We start from the raw sequence: 16,381 nt of genomic DNA, 5'->3' as shown, positions 1-16,381 counted from the left end.
ATCGGTCAACACCGCACTCGTAAACAGAAACCCCATTAGCCTTCGAGAATAAATGTCTCTTTGTTTCGCAGCTTCTATCCGCACACTCTCCTCTTATTCACTGCGTAACTACAATAGACTTGAACCACAGCGAGGTAGAGGAGTTGGTTCTGTTGGGTTGAGAGGGGGATTAGCGTTCGATCGCAGAAAATTGGGCATTGATCGAAGGCAATTGAGAGGTGAACTGAAGGCGTCGTTGTCGATGGCAGATTCGGTTGGGGAGAAGAATAAGAAGAAGGTCGAGGTGTTCGATGCGGAGGAGGATCTGGCGGTGTCGCTGGCCAAGTACACGGCGGATCTGTCTGAAAAGTTTGCCAAAGAAAGAGGGTCTTTCACTGTTGTTTTGTCCGGTGGTTCTCTTATCAAGTCTCTCAGGTGAGCGCTGTCGTTTATGTTTGAAATTTAATTTTGATTTTGTATTGAGAATGGTCTGTTTGGTTACCAATTCGGTTTTAGATTATCTTTTCCTTGGAAGAAAGGAATAGTATTGCTGATGGGTTTAGTTCTTAATTTTTCAGGAAATTATTGGAACCACCGTATGTTGATTCCATTGATTGGTCGAAATGGCACGTTTTCTGGGTGGATGAGAGGGTTGTGCCGAAGGATCATGATGATAGTAACTATAAACTAGCATTTGATGGGTTTCTCTGTCGGGTATGTCGATCTGTGGAGAATTTTGATTATTTTGAGAGTGATTCTTTATATTAGAGTGGATTGTTACTGAAAATCAGAAGCTTTTATCTAATCACATTTGAAAGAAGTATCTTATTTCGTATTTGAGGTTATTGATGGTGGGTTTTTTGCCTATTTCTTGCGAATCAATATGCATCTTACTTGCGGGCATCATGTATAGAAGTTGGCCCTTCATCATTCGCATCAAGGAATACCTCTCAAGATAAGATGCAGCTATATGTTTTTGTGCCTTATAGCTATGAAGACCTAAAGTGCTAATTATGCAATTTTTCATAAACCTAGAATTGGGTAGCGGTGTGGGATTGAAGTTGTAGATGCAACTATTGGTATTAGACTATTAGCTCTGTGGACTGTGATTATACAATGAATGGGATATGGTGGCATGCAATGAGTGTCAATGCTCAGAACTGATTGGCAAGTTGTTCAATCCTATCACTTTTAGATTGTGGTTTAATTGGAGTAACTTCATATTGTTGAACTCACTAAGACACTAACTTAGGGTTCATTCTTTTATCGTATTGTTCTTTGTTCTAATTGTTGTATGTTTGATTTCTATACAGTTGTTAGAGACGTTACAAAATGTTAGTAATTAACTAAGAATTGCATGGATATCTGAGTAACATAGTTCCTGTTGGAAGTCTTGTGTTTATGAATTCAATGATAAATGAGAAGTTATAAAATTTCAGTATTCATAATCTCTCTACATTGCTGTGTATATGTTGACTATTTTGTTGTACTGCACTTGATTAGATTCCGTTGTCTGTTATTCTCCATCCGTAACAGGTACCAATTCTCCCTGGTCATGTTTATGCAATCAATGATGCCTTGTCAGCTGAGGGTGCGGCCGACGATTACGAGACCTGTCTCAAACATTTAGTTCATAGCAAGATTGTAGACTCGGCGGCTAGTGGATTTCCAAAGTTCGATCTGATGCTTCTGGGTATGGGCCCAGATGGACATGTGGCTTCTTTATTCCCAGGGCATCCTCTCGTCAACGAGAAAGAGAAATGGGTCACATTCATCAAGGACTCGCCAAAACCGCCCCCGGAGAGGATTACCTTCACGTTTCCTGTGATTAACTCCTCCGCACATATCGCACTAGTTGTGGCTGGTGCTGGTAAAGCTAATGCAGTGTACAAAGCTCTCGGTGAGAATCAGAATCCCAATGAGCTGCCTGTCCAAAGGGTTTCACCAGAAGAGTTGACTTGGTTTTTGGACAAGGGTGCAGCTTCAAAGCTGTAGGAGCAGAAATGCATTTGCTGTCGGAGTTAATCCATATATAAGATACCGTCTGTATCCATATATCTGTCTCTTGTTCTGTTTTGAGCATGTTGTTTGGAGCGTGGTTGTGATTTAAACAATTGCTGTTGATGTTGGCTTGGTTTCAATAGTTGTGTGTGTTAAATGAGTAAGGTATCAAGGTCCTTCGATCCTTCCAATGAGATGATAAACTCTATCGATCTACTAAGTATTTCCAGGAAAACGGGTTGATGATGCATCTACCAAGTTTTCTAATTTTCATTTGCTATGCACTCTGCTCATCTTTGTGCGCTTGGTTACTTATCCCATGAACAAAATGTCATGATTTTGTTATTAGCAAATAGGCCAACGGTTGGTGTTCTTGATTTCTTCTCTTTGATGAACGTGAAAGGTGACTTGATCCTCAAAATGCAGGAGAAAGTCAGATTTAGACTCGGCTTATCGTGTATTTGTGGAAGATGTGTCTGAGCTAATCTAGGAGCGTACAGACTTTAAATACCGTATTTTTGTGAAGAATTTATCCAAATTGATAGTGTGTTCGAAAATCTAAGGGCACGAGATAAGGAGCCATTTGGTCGTTTACTTTCATGGAGTCCAAGTCCAACGATGGAGCTTCAAAATATGCTATTTTATAGGTCTCGTCGAAAACCCCGCTTTCTCTCTCTTTTTTCGTATTCTCAACATTTCTCTTCTGCTCTCTCTCTCTAAACCGAAGACGAAGAATTAGACCTACATTTTACAGATACAGCAATGGGGAGCCACAGGAAGGAGAAGGAAGATACGGGGAGCTACAACTACAGAATGTTCAATTTCTTCAACCGCAAGTACAAGATCACAGAATTGACGCCGGCAGCCGATATCTTGGAGGCATTCACCAAGTTCGCCGATCGCAGCGCCCACATGTCCTCCGCTCAATTCCGCCGATTCCTCGTCCTTCACCAGGGCCACCTCGATTGCACCCTCCCTGAAGCAGAGCGCATAATTGACGAGGTCATTCGTCGGAGACACCATCTCACGAGGTCCCCCGACACGGTGGTGTGACGGCCTCAGTGTTGACGATTTCTTCCACTTCCTGTTCTTTGATGATCTCAATGGGCCCATCATTCCTCAGGTGCTCACATTTTCTGTTTGTTTACCCAGGGAAAAAAAATTGCGTCTAGTTATTCATATATGAAAAATATTGGTCTTGGATTAAGAATCTTTTTGACATGTTTTCTGTGCGGATTCATACCAATCTGGCTTCAATTTAGGATTTGTTTTCAATTTCATTCCGAGTTTCTGTTTCCGCCATAGAATGACAATCATAAAATATAGGCGTCTAAGGTATTAAATTTTAATTGAATGCTTATTCTTCAATGATGTTCGATGCTTGAATCTTGTGGGATGATAAATTCTTTAAGTTAGGTGGAATTCTGTAAGAAAGGTTTTCAAGTGTGGAGAACATTTACGTACAATAGTTTACACAATAATGTATTGTTGATTTTTTTGCCCTTCCACATGAAGTGATTCAATCATTAAAGAAGAAATTGGAGAAGTTCATTGTGTCTATATATAAAGATTGAGGGCTATTTTCACACGGAAAGCTTGTCTTTGGCTCTCGATTTTAGATTTAACTGCAGTGTGAGCATTGCTTATCATATTTGAATAATGTAAATAGCCATGTACTGATGAACTAATGATTTAATGTCCATATCCATGTGATTCGTTTTCAGTAGTTTACCATTTGGACTGCCATACGGTTTGGTTTTTTTTTTTTTAAGAACATTTACAGTGCAGGGACTACTGTAGAGTTGCACTTGACAGATTATATATTTGTCATTCCAGGTACATCAAGATATGACTGCTCCATTATCACATTATTTCATATATACAGGGCACAATTCCTATCTGACAGGGAATCAACTGAGCAGTGACTGTAGTGAGGTCCCAATTGTAAAGGCTTTGCAAAGAGGCGTGAGGGTTATTGAACTAGATTTGTGGCCAAATTCTGCAAGAGACGAGATTCTTGTTCTTCATGGAAGGTAAACATTTATGTCAGCTTTGATTCCTCTACACATAAATGTATTGTGTTGTACTGTGAATACTCATGTCAACTTGGAATGATCCTTAGTGAAAAAACAAGGCAATATGAGTTGTCAGGAGAAGCCTGTCATTATAGTTGTAGCATAATGAAGTTAATGGCATCAGTTATCTAGCTGCAATGAGGTTATGCTTTTTATAGTTATAAAAGAATATAATTTTTTCTTGATCATACTTTTTTGATTATTTGCAGGACCCTCACTACTCCAGTGTCACTCATCAAGTGTTTAAAGTCTATAAGAGACTATGCTTTTGTTACTTCTCCATACCCAGTTATTATAACACTAGAGGACCACCTTACACCAGACCTTCAGGCTAAAGTCGCTGAGGTTAGCTTCCATTTTGTTTCAAGTGATTCAAGTTTTTGTGAAGTTTAGTTGTTGTTTTACATTTTTCCTTTAGTGATGTTAATTTATTTTCTCCACAGGTGACTACTCAAACATTTGGAAAAATGCTGTACTATCCCGAATCAGGATGCTTAGTAGAATTCCCTTCACCAGAATCATTAAAACATCGTATAATTATTTCAACAAAACCACCAAAAGAATACCTTGAAGCCAATGGTTTGAAGCAAAATGAAAATTTATCGCCCAATGGAAGGGTTTCATCTGAAGATGAAGGATCAGGAAAGGAAACACCAGACCATACTGCTGCTGAACAGGAAGATGACAGGGTGAGAAGAAATTTAACCAATCTCAAATTTTGAATTTTCAGGTTACTCTTTTAACATTTTCCATGAACAACAGAGTGACAGTGATCAAGATGATGAAGATCTCGGTGATTCTGATCGTAGATTTGGCCAACATCGCTCACCTGAATACAAGCGTTTGATAACAATCCACGCTGGGAAGCCAAAGGGTGCCCTGAAGGATGCGTTGAAGGTTACAGCTCATAAAGTGAGACGACTTAGTTTGAGTGAGCAGGCACTTGAGAAGGCGGCCACAACACATGGAACTGATGTTGTGAGGTATTTTATCAGACATATCTTCTAATTAACACCTTAAAATGGCTACTCTGATTTACTCTTTCATACTTTTCTAGGTTTACACAGAAGAATATTTTGAGAGTATACCCAAAGGGAACACGAATCACCTCCTCCAATTATGAGCCCATTGTTGGGTGGATGCACGGAGCTCAGATGATTGCGTTTAATATGCAGGTTAGTACACCATTCCAATGTATTTGGTTACAAGAAGTCCTTGTTAAGATGTCATAAAAAAATTTTAAAAAATATTTTTTGTAAATGATGAGTGGACTCTGAGTTTTCAAGGCCATATGAGTCAATGGTGTTTATATTTTGAGACGAGCATGGCGTTACAATTAGTAATTTTCTTGTGGACTTGAACTTTGTAGCTTGGTGACGACATGTAAGCATCATGTGTTTATTCATTCGTCATCCATCATTTCAACTGAAACCCAAGGGAGAAGAAAATCGCACCTACAGTTAAATTTTCCTTTTGCAGGGATATGGCAAATCCTTGTGGTTGATGCATGGGATGTTTAGGGCCAATGGTGGTTGTGGTTATGTGAAGAAACCTGAATTTTTGATGGAGAAAGGTCCACATAATGAGGTATTCGATCCTAAGGCAACATTGCTAGCGAAGACGACGCTAAAGGTAAGCATAAGTTATTTAGCTCAAAATCATTATATAATTTGATTTGCCAGATGAACAATTGCATTCACAGATCAAAGTATACATGGGGGATGGATGGAGGTTGGATTTTAGCCACACACACTTTGACTCGTATTCACCTCCAGACTTCTACACAAAGGTAAGGTAATCCAATTTTATCTTCTGGATTCTGACGAGACAAAAGTATGATATTATGCTACAAGCTAAACAGTAAAAAAAATTCGAGTGTGGCAGTACAATAACTTGTATCACTTGCAAATTGAATTTTCATCTGTCGTTACGGATGGAAATAAAAACATGTTATGCTCATATGGTTGTAGAAAGCACTATTGATTGTTTCAAAGTGAATATGTTGGAAAACTGGTTAATTCGCTCTTAACGTTAATTATATGAATGAAGTAAATGAGCATCCAAGTAGATGTAATGGAAAGACAAGACTTTCATGACCACTTTCAAATCTTCCTCTGACCTTCACTCAGTAGGAAAAAAGATGGGTTGGGGTTCAATTCTTTTTATTCATGGTGCGTGGTGTCGAGAATTTCATATTTTCTGGAATTGGAAAGTGTTCGTTAACATGAAGTAGGGTCAATGACCATGAATCCCAAAAGGGATCCACTTTCGGCATAAGTTGGAGACAAATGTGAGATTATCTTGATTTACATTTAGTGCATGACTAAACTAACCAACCTAAATGAATCCATGTTCCAGCTTTATATTGTTGGAGTGCCAGCAGATAATGCCAAGAAGAAAACAAAGATAATTGAGGATGACTGGGCTCCTGTTTGGGATCAAGAATTTACATTCCCCTTGACTGTTCCAGAGCTGGCTTTGCTTCGGATTGAAGTGAGAGAATATGATATGTCTGAGAAGGATGACTTTGGTGGGCAAACATGTTTGCCTGTCTCGGAGCTAAGACCAGGGATTCGAGCAGTTCCACTTCATGATAAGAAGGGAGAGAAACTCAAGAATGCTAGGCTTCTGATGCGGTTCGAGTTTTCTGTATGAATGGTAGGGGCATGAATATGATCAATCATCGAAAGATATTGTGCTCCTCCTGTTCTCATAAGGTCCATACACAGTTGCTGTTACTTGGTCAGCCCTAGATTAGATATACACAGCAATGATCATTTCAATCAGAGGAAAGTGAAGTTGAATGCTAATGCTTTGCTTGAAACGTTCCTTTCTTCTGGAGATTAAAATCTCTTTGCAATGATGGGAAGGTCTTGTGCCTTGTACCCTTTTGTGAATATTTACATAATAGGCATATTGGTCACCTAGTTGTGATAACTTTTGATAACATATAATTAGCCCAGGAGCCACCTCGACCAGATGGGTTGCCAGGGTTGGTATGGTTGCATTCTCATTTCAGTTTTAGATCAAAACTTGTATTTGAGTCGCAACGCTTTAGGTGCCGGTGGTGTATTTTGACTTGCTTTTTTGTGTTGAATGCGTGTATGTGTACAGAGTACTACACAAACACATTTCTCATTTTCATTTTTTTTTTTTGCATAAAAGTCCAGAATGGTAAATGCTAAAGTAGCCGTTGCTAATGTTGGTTGGAATTCGCACCAAAATCTATGACGAAAAATGTTTTTCAAACTCTTTGGAGATAGAAATTTGTTGTATTTCCATCGCAAAACCTGTTTTCTTATAGTGTTAGCTTTAGGGTTTGTTTTTAGCTTTTGCGTATTTAGTTTCGTAAAGACATATTTATCTTGTCTAATTTACTGAAAGTCGACTTTGTTGAATTTTGGATGATAAAACATATTTATTTGACTTTTACATGATGTTTATGATAGTCAAGATTAGTTTAGTCATTTCCACGACTCCTGTTGGAAGGAGGCCTTACAAGACAACACACGACCAAATTTTCCCCACTAACATAAAATCAAATTACTTACCTCTTTGGAGCTAAGATCCAAGCCAAGTAGCCCACTTTAGCCATCCACCCATGACCCAACCAGCCTATTTTTGTCCACGACATGTTTACTTTCTTTCTTCTTATTATTATTATTATTTTCAAAATACCCATAATTGCCCCAAAATAAAATGACTTTTTCCACAGTTGAAGGATCCCCAATAACTTTCTCATACGCACCTCCTACTAACAAATAGGAGTCCCCATCAAAGAGAGAGAAAAAAAAAGAAACAATGACTTGATAGGATGTCATTTTGGCTTGACTTTTGTGATTAATTAGGTCAAGTTTTTTTAAAAGTGGAACCTTTTTTTGTGGTTTTTTTTTTTTTTTAGTGGGGGCACAAAATTCTTACATTTCTATTAAATATAGAAAGTGGGATGTCCGATCCTTGGACGGACTCTATCTAGGGAAGGCTTTGCTTCAACTATGGCCTAAATTATTAGGGTGTTGGGGGCCAAGTGGGTTTGCCATGTGTTTTTGAATCAATGATGTTGGTGTCTTGTCTTTTTTTGGGTGTTGTCTAACTTTTTTTGGGTAATTATATTAATTGCCTTTAGTCACATATGATACAATGCTATTTTGAATCTCTAATCAAGGATTAAACCTATGTGACATAAAAAATAATAATTAAAGTTGGGTATTTAATTAGTTCAAAGTTTGAATCAATAGTACTTTTTAGTGATTACTTTTTGGGAACTTATATGATGGTTATTCTTTTGTGTAGAAGATATATTGATACATCAAGTGCTCAAAGATTGATTAGATATATGCACCAAGAATTCTTTCTTCTTTTTTTTCAAAATATATTTCCTTGAATTAATATGTACAATGACAAGAAAAATACAAGATATATTGAGTAGAGAAATGGAGAACAAACTATAGAATAATCTGAAAAATAATTGAATTAAAAGAAAACAATATGAAAGAGTGAAGTCATGTCTTGAGGCCTTTTATGCGACAAAGAATATTTAGTCATGTTATATTCACTCATTAAATAATAAAACAAACACAACTTTCAATTCCATAGTAAGAGCAATTTTGAATATATTCATGGCCACACATTTACCACTTGGACATTATAATAACTACTAAAATAGCCACAATACGTCACAATATATATATATATATGGAAACTTCAATTACAATATATATTGAATTGCATTGTGTTGTGTTGGTCCACCAAAATTGCATTGGCTTTTTATGAATTGTTCTTATATACTTTACCTTTTTATGAAAAATTTCTTTGATCCTTTTTATGCAAAGTTTTTCAATTGTCTTTGTAATAAGGGAATATTGTTACATCACACTTTGGCAATCCTTTTAAACTTTAATAACACCAAAGGCATTGGCACATATCCCCCCCCCCCCCCCCCCACAAAGCAATTTATTTCATATACTCAAAGGGTTTGTGGGAATATATTTTGCCCTAAAAAGGGTTAACATTAGAGTGGTTAATTTGGCATTGGAACCTATCCCCTCTCCCCCACAAAGGGTGTAAAGCAATTTATTTCATATACTCAAAGGGGGTTGTGGGAATAACATTAGAGTTTATTAATTTGGGTGTTTCCCCCCACTATTAAAATTCCTATATTTGGCACAATTTTGTGGAATGACAAATCGGACGCCAACATTTCTTTATCATAAAAAAAATTATCCACATTGCTTAGATAGCAACGAATTAATTAACAACTAAATAATTTTAGTCACCACCAAAATATGTGTATTATATATATATATATTAGTGGGCATGATTTGGAATGGCCCATGTCTAATCATCACAAATAGGAGAAAATCCACTAGGCAAGTAAGAATCATTAGAAAGTGTGACTAGAAAAGAATAGAATGAATTCATGCGCATTAAGAAGAGAGTTGGCCCGTCAAAGTAAAGGGAATAGAAATATTATATATATATAGATATACACACACACACACACAATATATATATATATATATAGAGAGAGAGAGAGAGAGTCAAATTCCATCCCTCTTTATGGAAAAAAGCCTAGTCTCAGTAAATAATGGTCCTAAGTGATAAGTGAGAACAAAAAACTTGAATATCTTTGGTCTGATTTTGTTTATGTAAGTGATGACCCATCAAACACTAAATTTGAGGCAACCTTGATGTATAATTAATATTTATGTATGTATTACAAGTATTAATAAAAAAGGGTTTTTTTGAATGATAATTTTTTGTGATATTTGGATTTAATATATTATCCATGAGTAAATCAAAAAGGAGAAACCCTAATTCTAATTCTATTTTAATTCTAGTTACAACCCAAATCATTCTAGTAACTCATGGAAAGAAAGGAACCTAATAATTGAAGAAATATCTTTCTTCCCTTTGTTCTTTTCTTCAAAAGATACTTTATATCCTTGATGAAGACACAATATCAATAAATTAATTAAATAGTCAATGTCAACTTTGCAAATATGTGCAAAGCAAAGCCACTTTAAGTAAGGAAAGGTGTGAAAAGGCAGAATGAGTATTAGTGAAGCCAATTAGTAGTCAACTCATAAATAAAAAAACAAAAAATTGAGTCCAACTAACACACATATATGAACAAACATCAATAATCAATAATTATATATATATGTATATGTGCAAAGTTGGAAACAAAATTTTCTGTAAAAGTTAAGAGACTCCAAAGGCTCAGAGACCTTTCACATGTAGATTCCACTCCTTTTATAGAGACACATATCTCCATCAAGATTTCCTTCCCAATGCTTTTTAGTGTTGATGGGACGATATTAGCTAGTGTAGTGTAGGTCTCTTTATCAAGTATTTTGGAAATTACCAACGAGACATATATAGTTCGGTTTACAATCGACTGGATTAGTTATATGCGTAATTAATATTCGATTTCAATTGTAGAGAAAAATAATATTTTGAAAAATTAAATTATGGTTTCACTATTTACATCTAATTGTTAGTATAATTTACTATTTTTAATTCTATTGAACTCGTATATTGACTCAAATAAAATCATAGTTTGCCCTTCACTTTGCTAAATGTATTAAGAAAACGAATTGATTGCTTACCTAACTAGCATAAATTTTTTATTTGGGGTTTAGGATTTACTATTTTTAATTTTATTGAACTCATATACTGACTCAAATAAAATCATATTTGGCCATTCACTTTTGTTAAATGTATTAAGAAAACGAATTGATTGCTTACCTAACTAGCATAAATTTTTTATTTGCTTAAAGTATCTTGAATCAAATGATTATTAAGTCGCACTAAAACATATTTCATGTCTCTTAAAGGGAAAACCCTAATAAGCAAATCTTTAAATCTTGTGTGGTTAATGTTTCAAATATAATAATACAAATGAAGTAGAAGTCAAAAGGTGGCAATGAATGGAAGGCATGGCGTGGCATGGCATGAGATTGGGATTTGGAAGAACGTTTGTGAAGAGGTTTTTTAGGAAAGTTAACAAACAAGGTGGAAACAAATGACACGTCAAACCATCACCTTTTTCACCTCTCTCTCTCTCTCTCTAAAAAACCAATGGCCTCTAATTGCTCTTGGAGAGGAGAGAGTAGAGAGAGAATTGCAAACACACTTTTGATAGTGTCGTTTAGTGGACCACCTTTAAAATGTTGAACAACTCATAAGTCCCATTCAAGAAAAACCTTGGAAGGAAGCTTTGCATGAATGGCCTACGTGTGGATGTGGGTGGGTGGTATGGAGTTTCTTCGGGTCACTCTCAACCTTCAAAGGTTTCATGTCTTTTTTTTTTTTTGCTCCCCCACTATTGCTTTAACATGTTAGGTTAAATTGAGTGTGAAGTAGGACAACTTTTGAACAACCTTGTTTGAAAGGGTTATTGCAAGAGATTTTAAACAATTGAGTTAAATAAAGAGTTTTGAATGATTATGCCTTGAAAAGAATTTGAAATTGGGGCTTTAAATTAAAGGTAAAATTAGAGAGATAAGTCACTCAATTTAAAGTTTCTTTTTGATAATAACATTCAAATAAGTTTTGTTTCATAAGGTCCATAAAGATAAACAATATTCCATAAACGACATCAAAGAGTTATAAATATTTATTTTATTGACGGAAATACTCTAATCTTTCTCATTTGATACTCAAATCGGATCTTCCTCATCCGTGACTATTCCGACCAATTAATGAGTGGAGATGGTATCTAGGGGTGAAAGTTCGATGGTTCGTTTCGACTTTGATATGGTTTTAGCAAAACTGAATAATTTCGATTTCAAATTTAAATAAGTCGGACCAAACCATTTAACATATAGAAACTGAAATAAACCAAATCGAATATTTTGGTTTCGGTTCGATGTTTTCGGTTTAAACCGAATTGAGCCATCAAAATGAGTAAAAGACAAAACAGATATGATAGCCTATGGTAAACTAATAATATAATATTACTATATTAGTACAATGGTAGTCTACAACACCTAAGTCACTAACAGATATATACTAATATATATATATATATATATATATATATATATATATATGTATATATAAGTAATAAAATAATACATGTAATAATTAACAGTTTTTCGGTTTGAAACCGAATTAATTTTTTTGGATCGAACCAAAAACCGAACATTGAAAAACACCTCATTCTGAAACCACAAATAAAAAAACCAAACCAAATCAATATTTTCAATTCGAATTATGGTTTGGTTTTTTACACCCCTAATGGTGTCTCTAAGTTTGGAGAACACTCCCACGATGGCTGCTTGCAACGACGTTGTCTTCAACGGCCGAATCTAGATGGTTTTTTCATGATTGACTGTGACTTCAAGATTTATTGAAAATTACGGCCCAATAATTGACTACGTGAGGAAAACATAAAAATAAGATTTAATCGTAATTAGAATAGAATCTATAAGCTTGGGGATAAAAATGTATCCTCATGGGGTAGATTTTTGCATTTACTATTTCAATACCTCTTTAGCTCATGCTCGGTGTGTTAGATGAGTATACTAATATCCTTGCATGTCTGTCGAATTTGAGAACTCCGCAATTTACTAAAGATCCTCCATACAAAAGTTAGGATTTATCTCCATCCAACTTGACCAATCCTCCATGATCAACATTACTTGGAATGCCATGTTGAAATGCAATTCAAGTAGAGAGAGAGAGAGAGAGAGGGTAATTCTAGTAAAAGCAGAGACATTGACACTGAGTGAGTGTGCCACTAATGGCCCCCCTCCCCTTCAAAGCAAGTGGACATATAGCATCTCCTCCTGAGACAACACTCACACTCCAATCTCATCACAAACCAAAATCTCAAAGATCTTGTAGAATCTTATACTATACTCTCCCTCACCCACTTTCCCCCTTCACCTCACCTCACCTGTCTCTTTATCTTCCCTCCACTGGGACCCATCTCCACGTCACCAACAATGCTCCCCTCATTCCCACCCCCCCAATCATAAATAATTCATAAACCCCCCCTCCTCTTCTTCTCTTCCCACTTCACCCACAAAACACACACACACACACACACACACACACTTTATGCTTCATTTATGCCCAAAATATTTTCATGGTCTATTAAATGAAGTTTTTTTTTTTAATTCTTTTATTAAATAAAATTTATAAACAAAGCAAACAAAAAAATCTGTCAGTTAACCTAGTTTTTGACAGTTAATTCAGTTTGGCGATGCCTACGCCGGTAAGTGCGGCCAGGCAATGTTTGACTGCGGAATCGGCTCACGCGCTGGACGAGGCGGTGAGCGTGGCGAGACGAAGGGGACACTCACAAACGACGTCGCTTCACGCGGTCTCTGCCATCTTTTCCTTGCCTGCGTCGATCCTACGCGACGCCTGTGCGCGTGCTCGGAGCGCTGCCTACTCGCCTCGTCTTCAATTCAAGGCACTGGAGCTCTGCCTCAGCGTGTCACTCGACAGAGTCTCGTCCAGTCAACTCAGCGGCGACCCGCCCGTGTCGAATTCGCTGATGGCTGCCATCAAACGCTCTCAAGCAAACCAGAGGCGGCACCCCGACAACTTCCATTTGTACCACCAAATATCTCAGAACCAGAGCGCCATGTCCTGCATAAAAGTCGAGCTACAACACTTGGTTCTGTCGATTCTCGATGACCCGGTTGTTAGTCGGGTCTTCGGAGAAGCGGGTTTCCGGAGCTCCGAAATCAAGCTCGCCATTCTCCGCCCACTGCCGCAGCAGCTCTTCAAATACCCTCGCTCTAGAATCCCGCCGCTGTTTCTCTGCAACTTGACCGACAATCCGGATCCGGGTCCAATCCGACGAGGTGCCAGTTTCTCGTTCTCGGGTTTCCCCAATTTTCTGGAGGGAGACGAGAATTGTAAGAGAATTGCAGAGGTTTTGGGGAGGCCTAAGGAAAGGAATCCTCTGCTTGTGGGTTTATACGCTCATGATGCACTTGCAACCTTCGTTGATGTCATTGAAAGAAAGAAGAATAATACTTCTATTTTGCCAATAGTATTATCTGGGTCATGCGTAATCTCCATTGGAAAGGACATATCGAAGCTCATAGATGAAAATTCTGACAGGAGGACAGTAGACATGAAATTTGAGGAACTGAGTCGGTTAGTGGATCGGAATTCGGGTCCTGGATTGATATTAAATTATGGGGATTTGGACTCGTTTTTTAGTTCTGATAACAATGGAGCTTCGAGTGGTGAAGTAGTAAACTACATAGTTGCTCATTTGACAAGGTTACTGCAACTTCATAACAAGATGTGGTTGATTGGTGCCACAGTAAGCTATGAGCCTTATTTGAAGTGTCTGAGTAGGTTTCCTTCTATAGAGAAAGACTGGGATATGCAGGTCCTCCCCATCAACTCTCTGAAGCCATCATTGCCTTCATCGTATCCCAAATCCAGGTCTGCTTGTTTTCAATATTTTCTGATGCCATTAACATATTTATGGTGGTGTTCTTTGCCAATTGAAACTTGTTAGTATTACTTTACGTTGTCATTGAATCATGGCCTGAATTTTCCTATTTGGACTGTTGTCACTAAGACATATGCTTTAGAGTTATTAATCTATAATTCTATCTGATTTTCTCAGGAGAATATTGTTATTCTTTTCATTCTTAAAGTAGGCATATTGTAAGCCAGGACAATATTTTGTTTTACTCTAGTATGTATATTTTAAACCATAGCTTTTATATAACTTGCTACTCTCTTTTTTTTCTTTTTTCTTTTTTGATTGGAAGTCGATTATCTCCGTCATATCCTTTACCAGAGGTGCACTGGTTGGGGTATCTGCTTTTAACAATGTTGAAAACTGGGTCCTTTTAGAAGGATTATGAATTAAGGTAAGCTTTTCATTCATTTCAAGTCCCATTTGTGGTTTTTATTTTCACATCGGCTAAGTAGCTAAAAGTACTGTGATCGTGTTTTTGATCTTTTATCTTCAGTAGCAGCTGCTAGGTTTGTTTATTCTTTTTAAATATCATATTGATAACAAATTCTTTAATACAATCTAGTAGTTGTTTGTTTAGATTCCGCCTTGAATTCACATAGTTCAACCTTGAAAATTCCTTGCACAGTTGTGCTCTCTTTTTAGAAGGTTTTATTTTAAGACAGTTTTGTGCCATGAAATTTCATTATTTTGTGGTTATCTTGTGATTACAGCTTGATGGGCTCTTTTGTACCTTTTGGCGGGTTCTTTTCATCCCCTTCCGACTCAAGATGCTCACTAAGCACATCATACCAGTGCCTAAGCCGTTGTCATCAATGCGATGAGAGGTGTGCGCAAGAAGTAATTTCTATTTCTAAGGAAGGAACAACCGCTTCTGTGTCAGATCATTACCAATCTAGCTTGTCTTCTTGCTTGCATATGGCTGAGATCAGCACAGACAAGAGATTGGATTTGGTGTGTATCAGTTACAGGTCTTTGAACTTTAATATTTTGCCATGCTTCCGTTTATGAACTAGGAGCAGCACGTTAAATTGGGGCAGAAGTTTTCAGTTAGAAATTGTTGTTTATATCAAATATCTGGATTGATTCACACTGTACCACACGTATAGGTAACTGAGCCCCCCACCCTATCTTAATAGACTTCATGCTCCATGAAAGCATCGGGGACCTTTACAGACTAACCTGATGCCATGTTAGCTATGTATAGTTTATGTATCGATTACTTTGGTCCATTTTTTTGCCGTAATTTGGAAAGGGGTGTGAGGTTTGGTTAAAGAACCTTACAATATTCATATAAAAACTAGTTTTCTATCCCTTCAGTGCAGATCAAAGATGATGGGATGGTGTTAAGTACCAAAGTTGCAGGAGCTGAAAGGAAATGGGATGATATATGCTGGCGCCTTCATCACACTCGACCACCTGAGCGAAACATCAACTCCACCCAGTTTCCAACTGCTGTGGGCTTTCAGGTTGCTGAAGACAAAATTAAAAATTGTGATGGTAGCATCAATAATTGCGTGGAAGTGAGTTCAAGCATCCAAATGGATTTGCAGAAGAATTCTAAAGTACGGTCAGATGTTCCTGCATTTTCCAAGCCCAAGAATGAGAATTTCCTGTCCATGAGTTGGGAAAGACCTTTCACAGCAGAAGATATTGGATCAAGCAGCCGCAAATCTCCTTGCAGTTTGTCCAATTCAAGCATTGGTGATGGTTTCCTAACATCTCCTCCATCTTTGACTTCTGTGACCACAGACTTGGGTCTAGGAATAACATGTCGCACTGCTACAAGTAATGAATTGAGGAAATCAGAGGAACAAAATAGTATGAAATTTACACAGAAGTCATCGGGCTGCTTTTCTGCAAA

At 37.2% G+C, this 16,381-nt stretch overlaps 3 protein-coding genes across 3 annotated transcripts; all 3 read left to right on the top strand.

Moving 5' to 3' along the window:
* The first annotated feature begins 2 nt into the window (after positions 1–2).
* LOC120013222 (probable 6-phosphogluconolactonase 4, chloroplastic) lies at positions 3–2,176 on the top strand. The gene is made up of 3 exons (XM_038864961.1): positions 3–414; positions 558–693; positions 1,516–2,176. The coding sequence occupies exons 1-3, from the start codon at positions 53–55 to the stop codon at positions 1,972–1,974; spliced, it is 957 nt and encodes a 318-aa protein (XP_038720889.1). The 5' UTR covers positions 3–52; the 3' UTR covers positions 1,975–2,176.
* A 209-nt stretch (positions 2,177–2,385) lies between these two features.
* LOC120013221 (phosphoinositide phospholipase C 6-like) lies at positions 2,386–7,293 on the top strand. The gene is given in 10 exon segments (XM_038864960.1): positions 2,386–3,030; positions 3,032–3,103; positions 3,817–4,013; positions 4,265–4,400; positions 4,499–4,744; positions 4,818–5,038; positions 5,113–5,230; positions 5,535–5,687; positions 5,758–5,844; positions 6,414–7,293. Coding segments are annotated over 10 exon segments (1,815 nt in total). The 5' UTR covers positions 2,386–2,742; the 3' UTR covers positions 6,711–7,293.
* A 5,819-nt stretch (positions 7,294–13,112) lies between these two features.
* Positions 13,113–16,017, top strand: LOC120011677 (protein SMAX1-LIKE 8-like). Its single transcript, XM_038862773.1, has 3 exons — positions 13,113–14,474; positions 15,231–15,471; positions 15,838–16,017. The coding sequence occupies exons 1-3, from the start codon at positions 13,270–13,272 to the stop codon at positions 15,865–15,867; spliced, it is 1,476 nt and encodes a 491-aa protein (XP_038718701.1). The 5' UTR covers positions 13,113–13,269; the 3' UTR covers positions 15,868–16,017.
* Positions 16,018–16,381: the final 364 nt, after the last annotated feature.

This window comes from Tripterygium wilfordii, chromosome 13, assembly GCF_013401445.1.
Source record: "Tripterygium wilfordii isolate XIE 37 chromosome 13, ASM1340144v1, whole genome shotgun sequence".
Classification (NCBI taxonomy): Eukaryota; Viridiplantae; Streptophyta; class Magnoliopsida; order Celastrales; family Celastraceae; genus Tripterygium; species Tripterygium wilfordii.
The sequence above is the reverse complement of the archived record's forward strand: the minus strand, read 5'-3'. Positions and strand labels throughout refer to the sequence as shown.